This window comes from Microcebus murinus, chromosome 5 (genome assembly GCF_040939455.1).
Source record: "Microcebus murinus isolate Inina chromosome 5, M.murinus_Inina_mat1.0, whole genome shotgun sequence".
NCBI classification, from domain to species: Eukaryota; Metazoa; Chordata; class Mammalia; order Primates; family Cheirogaleidae; genus Microcebus; species Microcebus murinus.
This window is the reverse complement of record NC_134108.1, coordinates 31,991,080-32,008,055: the sequence shown is the minus strand read 5'-3', so window position 1 is coordinate 32,008,055 and position 16,976 is coordinate 31,991,080. Positions and strand designations below refer to the sequence as shown.

The 16,976-nt window shown below is 40.6% G+C and overlaps 1 protein-coding gene across 12 annotated transcripts in view; it reads right to left on the bottom strand.

Moving 5' to 3' along the window:
- The window catches only part of ARHGAP18 (Rho GTPase activating protein 18), a 130,499-nt gene that overhangs the window by 61,606 nt on the left and 51,917 nt on the right, over window positions 1–16,976 (bottom strand). For 2 of the 12 annotated variants that reach the window (XM_076002966.1, XM_076002967.1), the window contains exon 2: window positions 11,680–11,751. The exons of 8 other annotated variants lie outside the window; for them this stretch is intronic. In XM_076002966.1, coding sequence (XP_075859081.1) covers window positions 11,680–11,751 — 72 coding nt within the window. Of the gene's footprint in view, window positions 1–10,864; window positions 11,219–11,679; window positions 11,752–14,349; window positions 14,455–16,976 lie in introns of those variants that run through there. 2 more of the 12 variants (XM_012736578.3, XM_076002973.1) reach the window with 2 other exon arrangements.

The following is a 16,976-nucleotide window of genomic DNA, read 5'->3' as shown; positions in this document are numbered from 1 at the left end:
GAATCTAATGCTGCTGCTGATCTGACAGGAGGCGGAGCTTGTGCAGTGACGTGAGTGATGGGGAGCCGCTGTGGTGAATACAGATGAAGCTTCCCTAGCTCACCCACCATTCACTCCCGCTGAGTGGCCTGGTTCCAGTTCCTAACAGGCCACACAGGTACCAGTCCATAGGCCAGGGGTTGGAGACCGCAGAACTACAAGATTGCAAGCTGACTGACGATACGTTCTAGTATCAACGCAGTCAGCAAAGTCAGCGAAATGGAACGGAAACACATGGAACTGGGAGTCATAAGTGCCAAATGATGCCAGCTCTACTAAACTATCTTTGGAAGTCACTAACTTCTCTACTCCTCACTTTTCCTATCTGTAAAATGGGAAGAATAACAGTAACTTTGCTTGCTTGCTTTGTGGTGAGTATTCCTACTGAAGTGCCTCATAGGTATTAGTAACAAAGAAAAGGGCACTGCAGCAAGTAGCTTTGGTGACACATGTATTGTACTGCTAACTATATAGCTGCCCCTCCCATAGTTTAATTAGGTCCAGAAGAATCATTTATCCTCCAGGACAGCTCTCAACCTCTTTGGCCTCAGGACTCCTTTACATAATTTAAAATATTTCAAGGTCACCCTCTACACAAACCAAAGAGATTTTGCTTATATAGGTGATATCTATTGATATTTACAATATTAGCTATTACAATCAAAAAATATTTTAACTACTATTCATTTAATCAGAAAAATAAACATTTTAACCTAAATAACACTTTAAAGAAAAAAGCTATTTTCTAAATTAGAAAAAAAATAGTGAGATGAGTAACATTGTTTTAAACTTTTGAAACTGCCTTTAATATCCAGCTTAATGGAAGACATCTGGCTTCCTGCATCTGCTTCTGCATTCAATCTTTTACAGTACTGCAGTTTATGTAGTCTCCGGGAAACTCCACTGTATTCTCATGAGAGAATGAGTGTGAAAAACATCTCAGTGTTATTATGAAAACAGTTTTGATCTCCTGGAACCCGAAAGGGTCTTGAGACCCTCAGGTGTTCCCAGACCTGACTTTGAAAACTGCTGCTCTACGATTTCTCAATCACAATACCTAATGGATCTGAAAATGCACTTTTCAATTCCAGGGACAATGCTTCAGAAAGCACTACTGAAAGAAACAGACATGCTTTCCTAGTGACTCTTGACCTACTTCTCTGTTTATTTTCATTTTGCAGCCTTTCATAAAAACTGGGACCTATTCCAATGACATATCCATATTTAATTTATATATAATGACAAAGAATAAAAACATCACCTAAAAACCCCTGCCTTGCCAGTACCTTTAATCATTTACTTGTGTCTATCATGAATAAGGGGCAGAAGTTCTCTCTAGGCTTCCCCTTTTGGCCAGCGTATTTGGACGTGTGTATTTCCCTTAATGCTCCTTTGGCATCCCTGCCCTCTTCCTAACACCCCCTCAAGGCAGATTTATTTGTAAATAGGGTGTTTCTCTAGTCTGCTTCCTTCTTTTTGTTCCCTACCCTGTCAAGGGTCCCACTGTGATGCTTTATATCCAGTTAGTCTTTTGACCCTTCAGAAGCATTTTTGTGGGCCAAAGTCTGCTTTCCTAAAGTCCTCTGATCCTACAACCTGTTTATTTTCTTACAAGATCCTTTCATAAAATGCTACGCTTTCTTTCATGTTCCTTATCCTACCTTGATTTTAATGCAGGACAAGAAGTGACTGGATTGTGATATACAGTACAAGATAGAAGAATAACGTTTATTTTTACTTTGTTTTTGTTCTGTTTTTAATGTGTAAAAAAAAGGGGAGTGGGGGTTTCTTAGATCATGACCTATCAGCCATCATGACAAAGTATATTTTAGAAAAAGTCATATATTTATTCAAGTGTAAGAATTAGAATGGTATTGGACCTTAGAGATTTAAACCTATCCTGTCATTTCTAAACAAGGTGATGTCAGGTAGATAGTGATTCCAGGTCTTCTAGGGATGAAAGTGGGTGCTGTTGCCCCCATCTTGGTCCCACCCCACCCTAATTCTCCAGACCCGGAGGAGGAGGGAACACCCTACGAATCTGCCAATCAGAACTTGGCATACCAGCTGCAAAAGAATACAGAGGACTCTCTAGCCCACAGGCCAAGCAGCATAGGTACCATAGAGTCCAGAAGTTATCCTAGAACAACCTGCATGTGTGGTTGAGACTCAGTTCATGTGACTCCCAACTGTCCAATCAAAGTGGTTCCATGGTGACCTCTGAACCACGATGGAGGTCCCTATCCAAGCACTATAAAATAAGACACAGACCATAGCCAACCTCTCTCTCTCTCTCTTTGCCCTTCCTTTTCCCTGCCCTACCCTGCTGTGATAAGGTGTCTGGTTGTCATCTCTGGTGTATATACCATGCTCTGTAAACCTGTATCTTGCTCTTCCCTATAACCTATCTTGCACCCCCCTCAATAAACTTCACCTCGTGCTTGCCTAATTTTGGCATGTCTGGTCATCCTTCGGCCATGAGCATGCCAAGAACCCACATTTCAGACTGAAACCTGACAGTAAGAAGGTTCCAAGGTTAAGACTTCCCCAAAGTCGTCCCACAAAGTGATGGTAGAACTAAGATTAACACTCTCATTTCTTCTTCAGTGGTCAGTTTGTTATACCAAATAGACTGCCTGAAAAGGATAGAATCTACGCTTTTTCTCATCAGATGCTTCAATCTTTCTGAATATGTATTGCATATAGCCAAGCCAAAAGTGATCTTGTTGACCCAGTCTATAATTAGCATTTTCTAATGACCCTTACACTTAACAAAGAAAAAAATACATTTGAAAATCAAACCATACCTTTTGAAAAGGCTTAAGAAACCTTTTCCAATCCACTTTCTCAAATATGCTTTGTGTCATGTTAGGGCATGACTTCAAACATAACCTGGTTTTTTTTTTTTTAAATAAAAAATTGTTTTGTCAAAATTTAGTATTTTTTAAATGTTTTAAAAATTTACTCTGCTTCCTCATCTACATAATCTCTATGTTGGAGGGGAAAAAATGTGTTTCTGATGTGTAGATTTTTCTCTTTCGTTTCAGCAACAATATTAAAGAAGTACTGTAATCACTACCATGGTGAGATGCTAAAGCTATTAATACTGTGTACTGGCCCTGTCCATCAGAATACGCTCAATTTGAATGACTATGAAGAGTTGCAGCCTATGAATGGCCCAAGCCATATTTTTTTCCCTTTGGAAGTGAATGCCTACTATTGTTTAGCTGAAAGCAGTAATTATTAGAAGTGGCTCTGACATTCAGGAAGAAAGCACACTTCACAATGCCTAAAGGCAGTGCGAAGTTGATTAGAAAGCAATTCCTCCTAGCCCCACCCCACACCCATGCAGCCATCAGAACCCATGGGAAGTATCCCTAATCTCTTCTACCCAACCCAGTTGCTACTGTTTTAAGGATGCACTCATTCATTTGCACATTTTATATAAACTTACTTCTTTTACTCTTTTCCTATCTTGCCTTTTCATTTTGGGGGGAAAAAATTCATTCACTTCTTTCAGTTTTCTTTTTCTTTAAAAATACAATTCACTGTACACCTTGCATCTTGTATAGTGCTTTGCAATTTTTCAGAGAGCATCCACCCACTTTTTGTTTTGTTTCCACCTAATTTTGATACACAGAAAAACAATGAGCAAACAAACTGATTATCCTCTAGTAACGCAACACGACCTAAGCAAAACTGAGCAGAGAGGCCCATGGGTGACACTGTTGAGACCTAGCTTTGAAAACTTGGCTTTGTCAATTTACAGGAAGATGACAAAACCAATTTATGTGTTGTCTGTTTCTTATTTTTTGCTGCTTTCACTACACATCCTTGACATCACTAGAAGAATAGAGACATGGGCAGCAACCACCACCAGGTCTGGTAGAAAAAAGGGAAGGAAAGACAGCAAGCAATGTGGTCACAGGAGGCAGCCAAGGCAAGTTACCAAAACTCACTTCTGTCTGAGGTCCAGACACAGGGAACATAAAAGCGACAGCTGGAGGCCATCACTGGCCACCAGATGTAGGCCTTTCTCGTTTTAGAGCTCTGCTTCTGGGTAGAAGTGAGATCCGCTTTGTTTCTGATCTTGCCACATCTCTCTCAAGAGATAGTTCTCCCTCCTCAGTTGAAGGCACGCCTCCACAAGTAGCCAAAAGGGAACCACCCGTGATCCTAATGTCGAGATCATCTTTCAAGAGCAGAAGGACAGTATCTGTAGTGGAACTTTGAACCAACATTCCAGGATCCTCAGGTTTTATGTCAAAGCACAGCAAACTGAGTTGGCATATCCACTTCATTCAATCACCTGTCTCCATGGCTTGTATTCACGTGACACCCTGGACCTGCTGTTCTTTCTCCAGGACCCTACCTTGCTCTTGCTTTGGCCAGCTGTAGAGCCACCTGGAAATTAAACACCAGTAGCTACTTTGCATTCTGAGCGCCGGCTGTCCAGTTTGAACTGTCTTCCAGCTGTCATTACTCAATTTCGTATCTCGGTACCTTTCTCTGTGGGGATTGGAATAACCTCGCTTCTACAGCCTCCCCACAGCCCTGACCACATCCTGTACTGTGATGATCTGCCCACGCTTGTGTCTCCACCATTCCTTGGGGCAACAATCCATGTTGCTTTTTTTTCCATCTTGGCATCCCTGGGTTCAAGCAAAAGGCTTGCTGTAACAGATGTTTGTGAACTGTTCAATCGTTAATTATGGAATTATTGCTGCCTCCAAAATAACCACCTCTTAATTTCTAAGGTGTTTTTTATTTAATGGCACAAAACTACAAAGAAATAAGATAGAGACATGAAAAGCAAGCAGTAAAGAAATCAGTTATCAGAGAACCCTAATATTAACAAGGTAATTTTTCTATGTCTCTGGGACTCTACTTTGGATGTTGATTCTAAAAGCAGGTTTCCTAAAGGGTGGGGAAACATACAAAAGGAAGGGCCGATTTCATATCAGATTGTACCTAATATTAAATTACAAACAAGCTTTGGCTAACAGTTTATTAGGCACACATTCCACAGTTCCATTCTGTCACCTCAATCTCTAAAACAAACAAATATTTATTGACTGCCTTACTCTATGCTGGGTACCTTATCAGAGATATCTGTTCAACTAAGCCCTTCAAACCCTGAGTGTGAGGTAGATGATAAAAGACACCAATACCAGTTATGAGTGGAATTTTCCAGTTCTTCACTCTCACTGAACTAGTGGACCAGACAACGCTCCAATACGGGTCTTGGGGTCACGACCTCTGCGTTAGCATGGTCCCTAATGTCAGGCCCAGCTGTTGTGGCTCACCGCTCCCTCCCCAGGAAGAATTTCACTTCCTCTCTGGCTGTCACTGCCACTGCTATCCACTCATGCTCAACTCAGCCCCTACGCGATCATTTTCCTAGATTGAGAACACTATTGAGGTTACCTCCATAGCCCCTTGCTATAGTCCGAGTGCTTGTGTCCCTCCAAAATTCGTAAGTTGAAATCCTAACTTTCAAAGTAATAGTACTAGCGAGTGAGGCCTTTGGGGAGGGGATTCGTGCCCTTATAAAGGATGCCCCACAGAGCTGCCTCGCCTCTTCCAACATGTGAGGCCACAGCAAGAAGGCACCATCTATGAGAAAGTGGACCCTCACCAGACACCAAAACTGCCAGCGCCTTCATTTTGGACTTCCCAGCATCCAGAACTGTGAGAAATAGATTTACATTGTTTATAAGCCGCTCAGTTTATGGTTACTTTGTTACAGCAGCACAAACAGTCTAAAATGCCCTTCAAGGAATCCCTCCCTCCCCCTTGCTCTATTTCTCACAGTCCTCCTGGGCTTGCCTGAGGCCTACTCTCTGGTCCATTATTAAGGCTGTTCTTCCTCTGAGGGAGCCCAACTTCCTCACAACTGATGGCTTCAAAGGTAGTTATTACCATCCCCAAATTTTGTCAACCTTTTATCCATGTATTTCTATTGCTCTTGGCAAATCAAATTTTTTGCCTTTTTGGTTTCAAAGCAGTGCTCCTGCTTTCCTTCTGAGGAATCTAGCAAATTCTCCACACATTTTCAGAGGTGAAAAGAAGAAAGACTCACTAATGAAGACCAAAGGTCTTTCCACCTCCCCTCACATTTGTGAACTTGTCACTCAAAAGCCCTCATCATAATTTTTATTAATTCAGAATCTCATTATTATAATTTACCAATATGCCTTAAATATGGATTAACACAAAGAGACAAATTTGCACCAAGATGCAAATTCTCTTTTATACAAGACTGAACAATATACTTCAAGATCTGAGATCCAGGAAAAGTATTTAAATGTCAGCCAGGAATTTTATTTTGGGTGCTGCCTGACTACAGATTTAAAAATCATAATATTCTGATTCCTTTCATTCATAAAAAAAATGTTGCTATTGATTCATAATGCCGGCCATGATATAAGCACTAACAAATATCTGTGCACACAACATAAAATGATTAACAATATTTTTAAATTTAATGTTAGAATAGTGCTAAATATAATAGTACTGAATATCAGTTTTGCTTATTTCCTATGGCAAATCTCTTGCCCTCTAGTAGGACTTTTATATATATATATCTTAACATCAACTTTTCTATGCTAATAAAAATATGGACACAAGGCAAAACTGGACTTTAAAAAAACCTTTTGATAATAACTAGAGCTAAATACATGGAAACTATTGTAGAAGTAGCATGGGCATTATTATTCAACTCTTCTTGGTTCTTTCTGATTATCTACTGCAATAAGGTAGAGAAATCATCTTATATCTCAGTGGGGTTGTAGGGGTGTAAATCCAACCTTCCACCAGCCAGCAAAAGAGAGGCCACAGACAAACACTGGAAGAAAATGTTACAAGTGAAATAATATCTGTATTTATGTGGGAAAATAAAAAGGCAGAAGATATTTATAAAGTAATGCCAGGGAATACTAACAGTAGGACAATTAAAAAAGAAAGCAGTTTCCTTTAGGCTGCAAAGTATAATTTTACGGGTAGCTTCAAATGACCTGCAAACATTCTAATGCTCTACCGATAAGTATAGAAAGCCAGGAAATATTTTCATAAGCCAGGTGCTTGCTAAAAGTCACCTTTCCTAGGGAGACAGAGGGGGTGGAGAAATAACTTCCAGCTAATCAAGTAATTTAGTCAAGCCTTGACACAATTCACCCATAATGTTTTCTACTAAATGTCTTCAGCAGCCAGTCACAAGGTAGAATATGTGAATATCGTAAGACAATTTTTCCTTTTTTAAATGACATTATCTAAGGCCACTTTTTTCTTAGTCTATTTGAGACTCTGAGCTGACCCAACGCAAGACAGGTGTGAGTTCAAGTAGCCTAAAAGATACATGAGATATAAAACAAGAGCATGGGAAACTAAAGGCAATTTCTAATTACAAAACACTGTTTGGGGTGGGGGTGGGGACTTTAACCTTAACATTTGAAGGGAAAAAAACAAAACAAAAAAATCTCACAAAAACAAAAAATCAAGTGTTTTCAGTAAAAGCCGCCAAGCTCTGTTTGGAGGACAGGAACAGGGTTCCCATGGTTGTGAGAACAAAAGAGACCACGAGGGGTGGGCAAAGGGTTTTACAAGAGGTGATTGTGGGAACCTGCAAGGGGTAAGAGGAGGAAATGCAGATGGTAGAGAAAAAAATTGTAATGAGGAAATATAACTAATGAAATTAATGCTATTCTTGGGCATTACACTACGTTATCCAGCACAATATGGGCACACTCAGTTCTGACAAATGCCACTCACAGACACATCAAATTCAAGGAGGATTAACCTCTCCAAATTGGAAGTTTATGAACCTGTCTTAGCTTAATTCCTGTCCTGGTCCTCTTAGGAAACACTCTACCCCCTCTCCACCCAGTCTCCAGCTCATCACCAGGCTTCCACTAGCCTACTGCTTACCTCTTGTTTTACCTTGGGCAGCAAAATTTCCTCTTAACCAACAGCAATATGGCAAATGGTGCTAAAACGCCATTCCGTATGGGGACCTGAAGCAGGTTAAGAAGTGCGCAAGTAGTTTTCGCCCTTAAGAGTTCTCTCCCTAGCCACAGTTGGCGCTCTATAAAAACCTGATGTTGAATCAATGGCCCACTCAAGGACTTCCACCTCTAGTCTTCCATTTCCATCCCTCAGGTTTTTCTCTGCTTTTCCCATTGCTCCACACCTGGATTCTCCTCTCTGCCTAGTCCTTGTAAAGAAATAATCCAGGTTCATTGATGTTTATTTCTCCCCAAAATGTTGCTTGCTAGATCATCTTCCTGAGCTCTGAATTCTGCACTGGCCAAGCTTCCCAGGACCTGGCATTTCAGCCAGGCCATGGTACCCATGTTCCCTGCTTATTGGGAAAGAGAGGTGGAAGAAAGACTTGTCATCTCCGAAAGCCATCACTTCAGAAAAGATTAGTTAATGAGCTGCTGAATAGAGATCAGAGCCTCTAGAGACCAGAATGGTCTGAGTACATTCTAAAAGGGGAGGATCAAAGGATTAAGAGCATGTCATACCCACCAGGACAGAAGTCAGTATTTACGCAGTGGGTGTGACAAGCATGGAAACCAGCTTAGATGATTGAATCAAAGATAGAACTTCCTTTGCTATTTTGCCAGGATAAGTCTACAGAAAGATCTAAGTTAACACATACTCTAAGGTAAAGATCTAAGACTCATAACTTTTTCCTGTTCTTTTTCTTTTTTTCTCCCCCCAAAGTCAGGTGTTTAAAGGCCAACTGTGAAAGCTTCCCACCTCATAAATGACTTTAGTTATTTCCTAAAGTCAGTTCTACAAAGTAAAATGCACAGCTTTTAGAAGACAAATATTATAAAACTCTAAGCAGACTTTCATATGCCAACCAATCTGATATCGATGTGTTAATTTCTTAATCCAATAGCTTTATGCATAGAAAGATTCACTGAACTACAATGCCTACATTTATTCATTAGTCTTCCTTTGAAACAGATAGTAGACAGAATTCTGTATTTAGGTTTTATTTTAAAAATCACTGTAGTTATGTTTTAAAAATGAAACTAATCTACATAATGTATATTTTCTACTTCAAGTAATACAGAAGATACCAAAAAAAAAAAACCAAAAAACAGTGGAATTGGAATGAAGTCAACATTTCAATGTTTTGGCAGAGTGATACTATAGAATTTGGACTCTTGCTTGTTAATAATAAACAGATCGCTAAGTTGTGCTTCATACATTCATTCAACAAATACACCCCCCCCCCATTAATTGCATGCTATTATACATGCTGACTTCCAAAGTCCAAAGAAGCACAGGGCTTCACCTCTGATCCCTGAGCCTACATTCTGATGCAGGAGGTTAAAAAGCACGTCATGCACGACAAGAACAATGCTGGCTTCGTGCTACAGGAGTGTGACAGGTGTTGCAGTGCTCACTTCCGGTTACACATATACAGGCAAGGACAAGATGCCAGAAAGTGTGAAAAATGTTGGTAGCACAGTAAGGGGAGGTAAGAAGAACAATCCCTGCCTCTTCCTATGCCTCATTCTAATTTTATAAAGCTCTCCCTAGAGCCAACAATGTTTTCCTGTTGTTTGATTCAATTTTACTTCCCTCTAATTTAAGCCCATTTCCTCTGAGCAAAGAAAGAATTCATCAGTGTCCTCTTTACTGTAACTCCTTTGCTGGGAATAGTTTTACATCGGTCCTTTACTGTACCTTGAGTTGGCCAATGAATATTACCCCTTTACTTTTTCCTCCTATATTTGAAAAAGCAGCATCTTAGAAAGACAACCTGTAGACAACCACACTCTTACTGGCATCCAAATCATGAAGATACCTACAGGCAATAGCATATCATCTCTGTTCTGAAATTTTTCCTTTGGGCCCTTTTTAGATTAGCTCTTGCTCAACAAGTGAAAGCTCCAAACTGACACTGATTTTAGAAACAGGTACCTGTTTAGGCCCCAGTCGGAGGTCCTTGGCATAGACACCAAAATTAGAACCCTAATCATAAATGTTTTTTCTTCCTAACCGAGGAAATTAGCACTGTTATTAATTGCTTTCCGTGGTTCTTTCTTTTTAAAAAAAGCCTTTGCTGATCATTTGCATTAATATTATGCTAATAAAAGTAAGGGGCTGGTAACTAATTCAGTCTCTTCAGTAGTAACTGTGAATCAGAGAAAGAGGTAATTTGCATGTTTTCTTAATTGGAGTGAAATGGCATTTAAACACTCATTGTCACCATTTTCAAAAATAATATGTGTTGGGCCAGCCTGGACAGAAGTAATTTCTCCAGTGGAACCATCTAAACCCAAGTATTTCAAGAGACATTTTGCTTGTAAGCTTGAATCTCAAATGACAAGGATGAGCATTCAAACATAGGGCAACCATCTGCATCACAAATACATTTCAGTTCCTCTCTGCAGAAGGAATTCATTTACTGTTGAAGGCCATTCACTTCCACTTCTGAGTGCTTATTCCTCAAAAAGCTTCCAAGTATTGTGAGAACAATGATTAAAAGAGGATCTTTCCATCTGTGCTGCATTAGGCTGCAAGACAGCCTCTCCTGCAGAAACAGTTTTTGCATAATTCATTATGCCATTTTAAACCCTAATCAGTGAATTGCAATAAGCGATGGAGTATGCACAAGAGAAGAGAGACTGACATTTATTAGCTACCTCCTAAAGCATTCACCTAATCCTCACTTTGGGCTATTGCTCCATGAATCATAGGATATGCTCCTCTCATCTCCTCTCCAGTAAGTTTTTACTCATACCTGAAGTGTTGTCATCATTCTTAGCCAATACTAATGTTCCAAGAAAAAAGTATTTCTTACGCTGTTATCACAGTATTGTGTGGGAAATAAGATTCTACTGGGAAACAGAAGAACTTGGTCTATCTCCAGCTCTATTGTTCACTGCAGGATCATGACAGATACATTTACCCTACAAAAGCAAGGACAATACCTCAGGTCTCTTCCAATTCTAAAAAGTATATAACTCTAATATGTTAACACTGGTTTTTCACCTATAAAGCCTTAATTTGGCCTGCCGCTTTGCTTGGAGCTGGTAGGGAAGGCCCTCTCTGGGTCTCCACTTACCCCTCAAACATAGCAGTTTTGTTTTATTTAGAGATCCGTTTAAAGATGTACTGGAAAAGAATTCTATGATTACAGAAAATTTAAAAAGCAACTGCCTTAGGAACCTTAAGTTAAAAAAAAATAAAAAAGCTTTTAAAGTGGTAGACTCCTTAAACTTTAAACATTGAAAATCTGATCAAGCAGAAAAACTGATTAATGATGGCATGCAATGTATATGATTTTGAATCAGCAAAAGTAGTGAGAAACTATGCGGCCAGCAGGGGTGAGGATGCAGATTGCAAATCTTTTTATTTTTTTATTTTTTTGAGACAGAGTCTCACTCTTGCCTGGGGTAGAGTGCCGTGGCATCAGCCTAGCTCACAGCAACCTCAAACTCCCAGGCTTAAGCAATCCTTCTTTCTGCCTCAGCCTCTGAGTAGCTGGGACTACAGGCATGTGCCACCATGCCCGTCTAATTGTTTCTATATATTTTTAGTTGGCCAATTAATTTCTTTCGGTTTTTAGTAGAGACAGCATCTCACTCTTTCTCAGGCTGGTTTCAAACTCCTGACCTTGAGCAATCCTCCGGCCTCGGCCTCCCAAACAAAGGGCTAGGATTACAGGTGTGAGCCACCACGCCTGGCCTAATTTTTTAAAAAGTGAAAAAGAAACAGGTAAAAATTCATGTTAATAATACACTTTAACCCACCCAATATACCCAAATTATTATCATTGCAACATGTAATCAATAAAAAAATTATTAATGAAATCCTTTTTTAAAATTCTAAGTCTTCAAATCCCATGTGTACTTTACACTGCCGTCACACTTCCATTGGGAGCAGACAAATTTCAAGTGCTCAATGGCCACAGCAGCTGGTGGCCACCGTATCCACAAGGCAGCTACAGAATGGAATGAGGCAGTCACCGAGCTCTCCTTGCCCAGCCCGCTACATACAACTGATGGAATTCCTTCTTACTGCTAACACATGAAAGCTAATGGCTACTTATCTATAGAATATTTGTTTTATCATTGACTCAGCAAATGTTTAGTTTAAACCTACTTTACTCCATACCATGCTAAAGTATGGAACTCAGATGTAGTTCAGGCAAGACAGGCCTAGAATTTAGAAGGTCACAAAGAACAAGTGGCAACTCCAACACAGTATTCTAAGTGGTAACTGCTATGGAAGCAGAGATTAGGGAAGTCACAGATCTACTTGTTTAAGGCTTCTCAGAAATCATATGAGCTGGATCTTGAAAGCTGAGTAAGGGTCCGCTAGGTAGAATGTGATCGGGAAGGCATTCAAGGCAGTGGCAACCATTTGCGCCAAGACAGAGGTGCCGGACAGCAAGTCTGAGAACTATGCATGGAGTGATGGAGACAGACTGCGCTTATTGCCATGAAGGTACAAGCCTTGGGGAGAGGGGGAGATTCTGCGGAAATAAGGCTAGGAGCCAAACGCTGCAGGATATTGCTTGTCAAAATTGAGAAACTTGGAATGTAGGCAGTGCAACAGTGGAAAAGTTTTTAAACTGGCAAATGTCACTATCACCATCAAATTTGGGTTTGAGAAAGATAACTCTGAGAAGCATAAATTCTGAGATGGCCCGAGGCCAAGATGCCCAGGGCTAAGCAGATCCCTGAGAGATGATTAGGATCTGCATCCAGAGGGCACTGGTAGAAACAGAAGTGAAAGGACCAACTCAAGAATCTTTTCCTGAATGGATTCAAAATGTCCCGGTGACCAATTAGATAAAGCAGATGAAGGAAACTGAGGAAACAATGATGATGTCAAAGTTTGTTCTTGGACAGGAGGATAGATGGTAAAGTCATTAATTGGAAAGGGAAGAAAGACAAAAAGCCAGTGTAACAGTGAAGGTGACGCCTTCAGTTTGCACCTGCTGGATTGAGACACATTGGAGGCCACTGCCACAGCGTGTTCCATGGACAGGCAGCGTCAGCCATTAAGCTTGTCAGAAAGACAGAATCTCAGACCCTACCCCAGATTTGCTGGATCCAAATCTGCATTTTTAACAAGGTCCCCAAGTGACTCCTATCCTCAGTCAACTTAGAGAAGAACCGATCCAGGCATTTGAAAATCCAGATAGACCTCATGAAACAGTCACTGGCTGGAGGATAGTTTCGGAATCATTAGCATATACGTGAGAGGTAAAACTATAGGAGTGAAAGAGCTTACAGAAAACAAATTTAAGATAATAGAATCTGTATGCAATGTTAAGGAGTTTGCATGTTTGGAACTGAAATAAAGAATCATCATAAAAGTAAACAACAGCTCTCTTGTTAAGTGCATTAAATAAAAACTGACCCGAGAAGAAAAAAAGAGGAGAAAAAGAGGAAACACACTCTTTAAAAATAACAAAAGAATCACAATGGTGAATCCACATTAAAGCTACAAAAACTAATTATGATTAAGGCAAACTTAGATTAATGTTCCTTAATATTCAGGGATGCTGGACAACAAAAACTAACTTGATGTGAGTGGAGGCAGAAGTAAATGGAAACTTTTTTAAAAAGTGGAAGACGCCAGGCATGGTGGCACACACCTGTAGTCCCAGCTACTCAGGAGGCTGAGGCGGGATGATCGTTGGACACCAAGAGTTCGAGTTTAGCCTGGGCAACACAGTAAGAGCCTGTCTCTCATTAAAAAACAACAACAACAACAACAAAAAACTAGAATACAAAATAGGGATAATTTGCTAATTTGTAAAAAAAAAAAAAATCTGTTAATATGTGAGATGAATTTAAAAATATTAACACAGGTTGCTTTGACAGTAGAATTATGGATGATTTTGTTATTTGTTCTACCTTAGTGTTTCTTTTCCCCAATTTTGTTTAATAAATGTGCACCACTTTTTTCTTTAAAGGAAAAACAAAAGACCACCGCTTGCTGCGGGTTCAGGTAACCAATGCCAGGAGGGAGTCAGAAAAAAGACCTGACTTCTAGGCCAGTTTCACCAAGCAGCTACCTGACCTCAGGCAAGTCATCTCACCTCTGCTGGCTGCAGTCTCCTCACAGCTGTATAATGAGGAGCTTGAGAAGAAGATGTTTCCTTGTAAGAAGATTTCCAGCTGTGATTGTCTATGACCCAAATTGGCAGCAAGGTGAATTCATTTGTTGCCTCCAAACTCCACCTTGACAACAGCAGACGGAATATGCCAGGCAGCCATTCCATTACCCACTCTCAGCCCACCCCAACCTCTTCACATCCCACCAACTCACCCAGCAAACGATTTTCCCGAAGTTTTGTTCAGAACCCAACAGCTATTTAGAGCTGGTTTCAAGTCCACGAAGCAGTCATTTGTGTCCTCTGTTTCCCAGGTGACACTGTTGTCCCTGCCCAGTGTTGCCACCCACACACACACCCCCAACAGGACGCAGAAGCCTTGCAACCAAGAGCCCCTCCCAAGATCCGTGCAAGCTGCAGCTCCCTAAGGCACAACACCCTCTGAATGCCTCTTGCTCGATGCCAAATGATTACAAATCATTGTGCATAATTACTATTCCATGTAAAAGCTTTAAAATATATCTTTTAATGGTTTTACTGCAGGTCACAGGAGCAAAAGGCAGGAATAGCAAGCTGTGCTCTTGTATGTGGGGGATAGCGCACATGAATACAAATATGGCAGAATATAAAAGTGCAGCAGACAAGGACAGGCTGCTCTTTCAGTAGTGACGGCAGCCCAGAGGGAAGGGCCCATCAGGGCATGCTGCCTACTTCTCAGCTCCTCGGAACAAATACTCAGTGTACACCCGCACTCTCCTTTTGAAGTGGGTGCAATTTGTCTACTGTCATCCTCTCGCCTTAAATCATGCTCCAATATGGATCTGGAGAGGTGTTTTTGTTCTTCCGGTGCTGAGGTCCTTCACATTAGGCAGTGAAAACTACTAAAGCATCTTCCTATGTAATAAATGCATCCCTCTACAGCAAAGTTGCAGGACGGTCACCTTTGAGTGATACCCGTGTGCAATGCTTCTTTCTGCTCACTGTGCAAAGATTCATGGGTATGGCCATCCAGCCACATGTGCAAAGTTTGCTGTTTGCTTAAAATTAGGGTACCCACAGCTCACACTCATCTGATACAAGATTCTCTGGTCTCTGCATCTTAATCAATTGGTTCTGTTCAAATACAGAGAGACACGTACTAGGCTAAAATGAATGTATAATTGAGGAACTGCCAACTTTTATTTCCACACACATCTCAATTCCTAATAAGAGCTTTAAATGCCGAATATATGCTGAGAAAGGAGGAAAATTCTCATGCTGCATTTTATATGTAAATGTTAATTAAAATTTTATTATTTATACTGCCCAGTTGCTCATTATAAGAACAAAAGGAGCATTTGATAATTTACCAGGAACAATTATCACAAGACTGGGAGGGTGTTACCACTATTACCTCCATTATTAAGGATGAGGAAACTGAGGCTTAGAAAAATAAATCCACATGGCCAGGAAAGCCCGGATGCAATGCAGGCCACGTGGCCCCACCACCCATGCTCTTAGCCTCTATGTGACAAAAGGCTTTGAGATCTGTCCTCAGAAACAGTTAACTCAAATTATGATGAAGTCTAGAGCTGAAATGACACTAGAGATCACTAAGTCCAATCATTATCAACCTATCTAAGCTTCCAGCTTGCTCACCAGAGAGAACAGCAAATACACGATTATCAATGTGCTCAAAGACAGACGTGATCGAAACAAATGATCTAATCCCTATCTTTCTCTGACAACACAGGCTTTTTGCCCCCCTAGAGACAAAAATAAAGAACCAGGTTCAAGTCCTGCACAAAATCCTCTGGGTCCTTTATTCCCCAGACCTCATAAAGTCCAGTCCTTAATTATTCAAATGTGAAGATGGCAGTGCTGAACATCTGGGTGATTTGCCCAGTAACATCCAGGTAGCTAATGGATGCACCAAGCCTCTAAGAAGGTCTCCTGACTCCCAAGGCAGGAAATAGCATAACCAAGTACCCTCCATTAGGACAGATGGTATTATGACAGAGAAAACACATTACTCTTCAGCTTTATCACCAGGGTAATAAAGGCAGGCAATAAATACTCTTTTATTGATAATTATTTTCCCCCTGTGAACTTTGACAGCCCAAGCCACCGATCCTTTGGCTAAAGAACAGTTAGCCACAATGATACCAGTTCACATATTCCCCACCATATTCCCACTCACTGCAATTTACTCCTTTGAGGGGGTGGGGTAGAAAGAGCCTTTAACACTAAGACTTCAGCAGTCACAAGCAAGAGGTTCACAGGGGCAATCTAGCAGAAGTCTGGCTTTGTTTGGCCAGCAGGGTGTTGCAAACATTTTTAGATGGGTTTACCATATTTTTTCTCACATAACGTGTTTCTCTGAGCAGTCAGCAGGTGCTGTGGGGCTGGCCTCTTTGAATAGGGGATATCCTTCCCTGTGTGCCACAGACCTCACCAGCCCCATTTGATATCTGCCAGTCCCTGCGGGCATTTGAGTTTGCAGCCTGTTTTACTGCATTAATATTATGGCATTAAAACAACATGGCCATTTCAAACCCATCACCAGCGATTGATATCTGAATTCTGCATTAAAACAGGGCTTGCTTTATCAAGAAGAAAGTGAACACGGCAGGGCATAAGGATTGACCTGGGGAACACAGTAGCTTAATTCTGGTCCTTCCTCCATCAGTAAATAAAATGACTTTGATCAAGTCACTTACCCTCAATGGATCATGGTTATTTCCATATTTTTAAACTAAGAAATTTGGACTGGCAATTTAAGACTTTTTCCCCCCCAACTTAAAAATCTTGTGAGATGATTCTTACCCAAATTGTGTACAAATGTAGGAATTTTCCCAGGCAG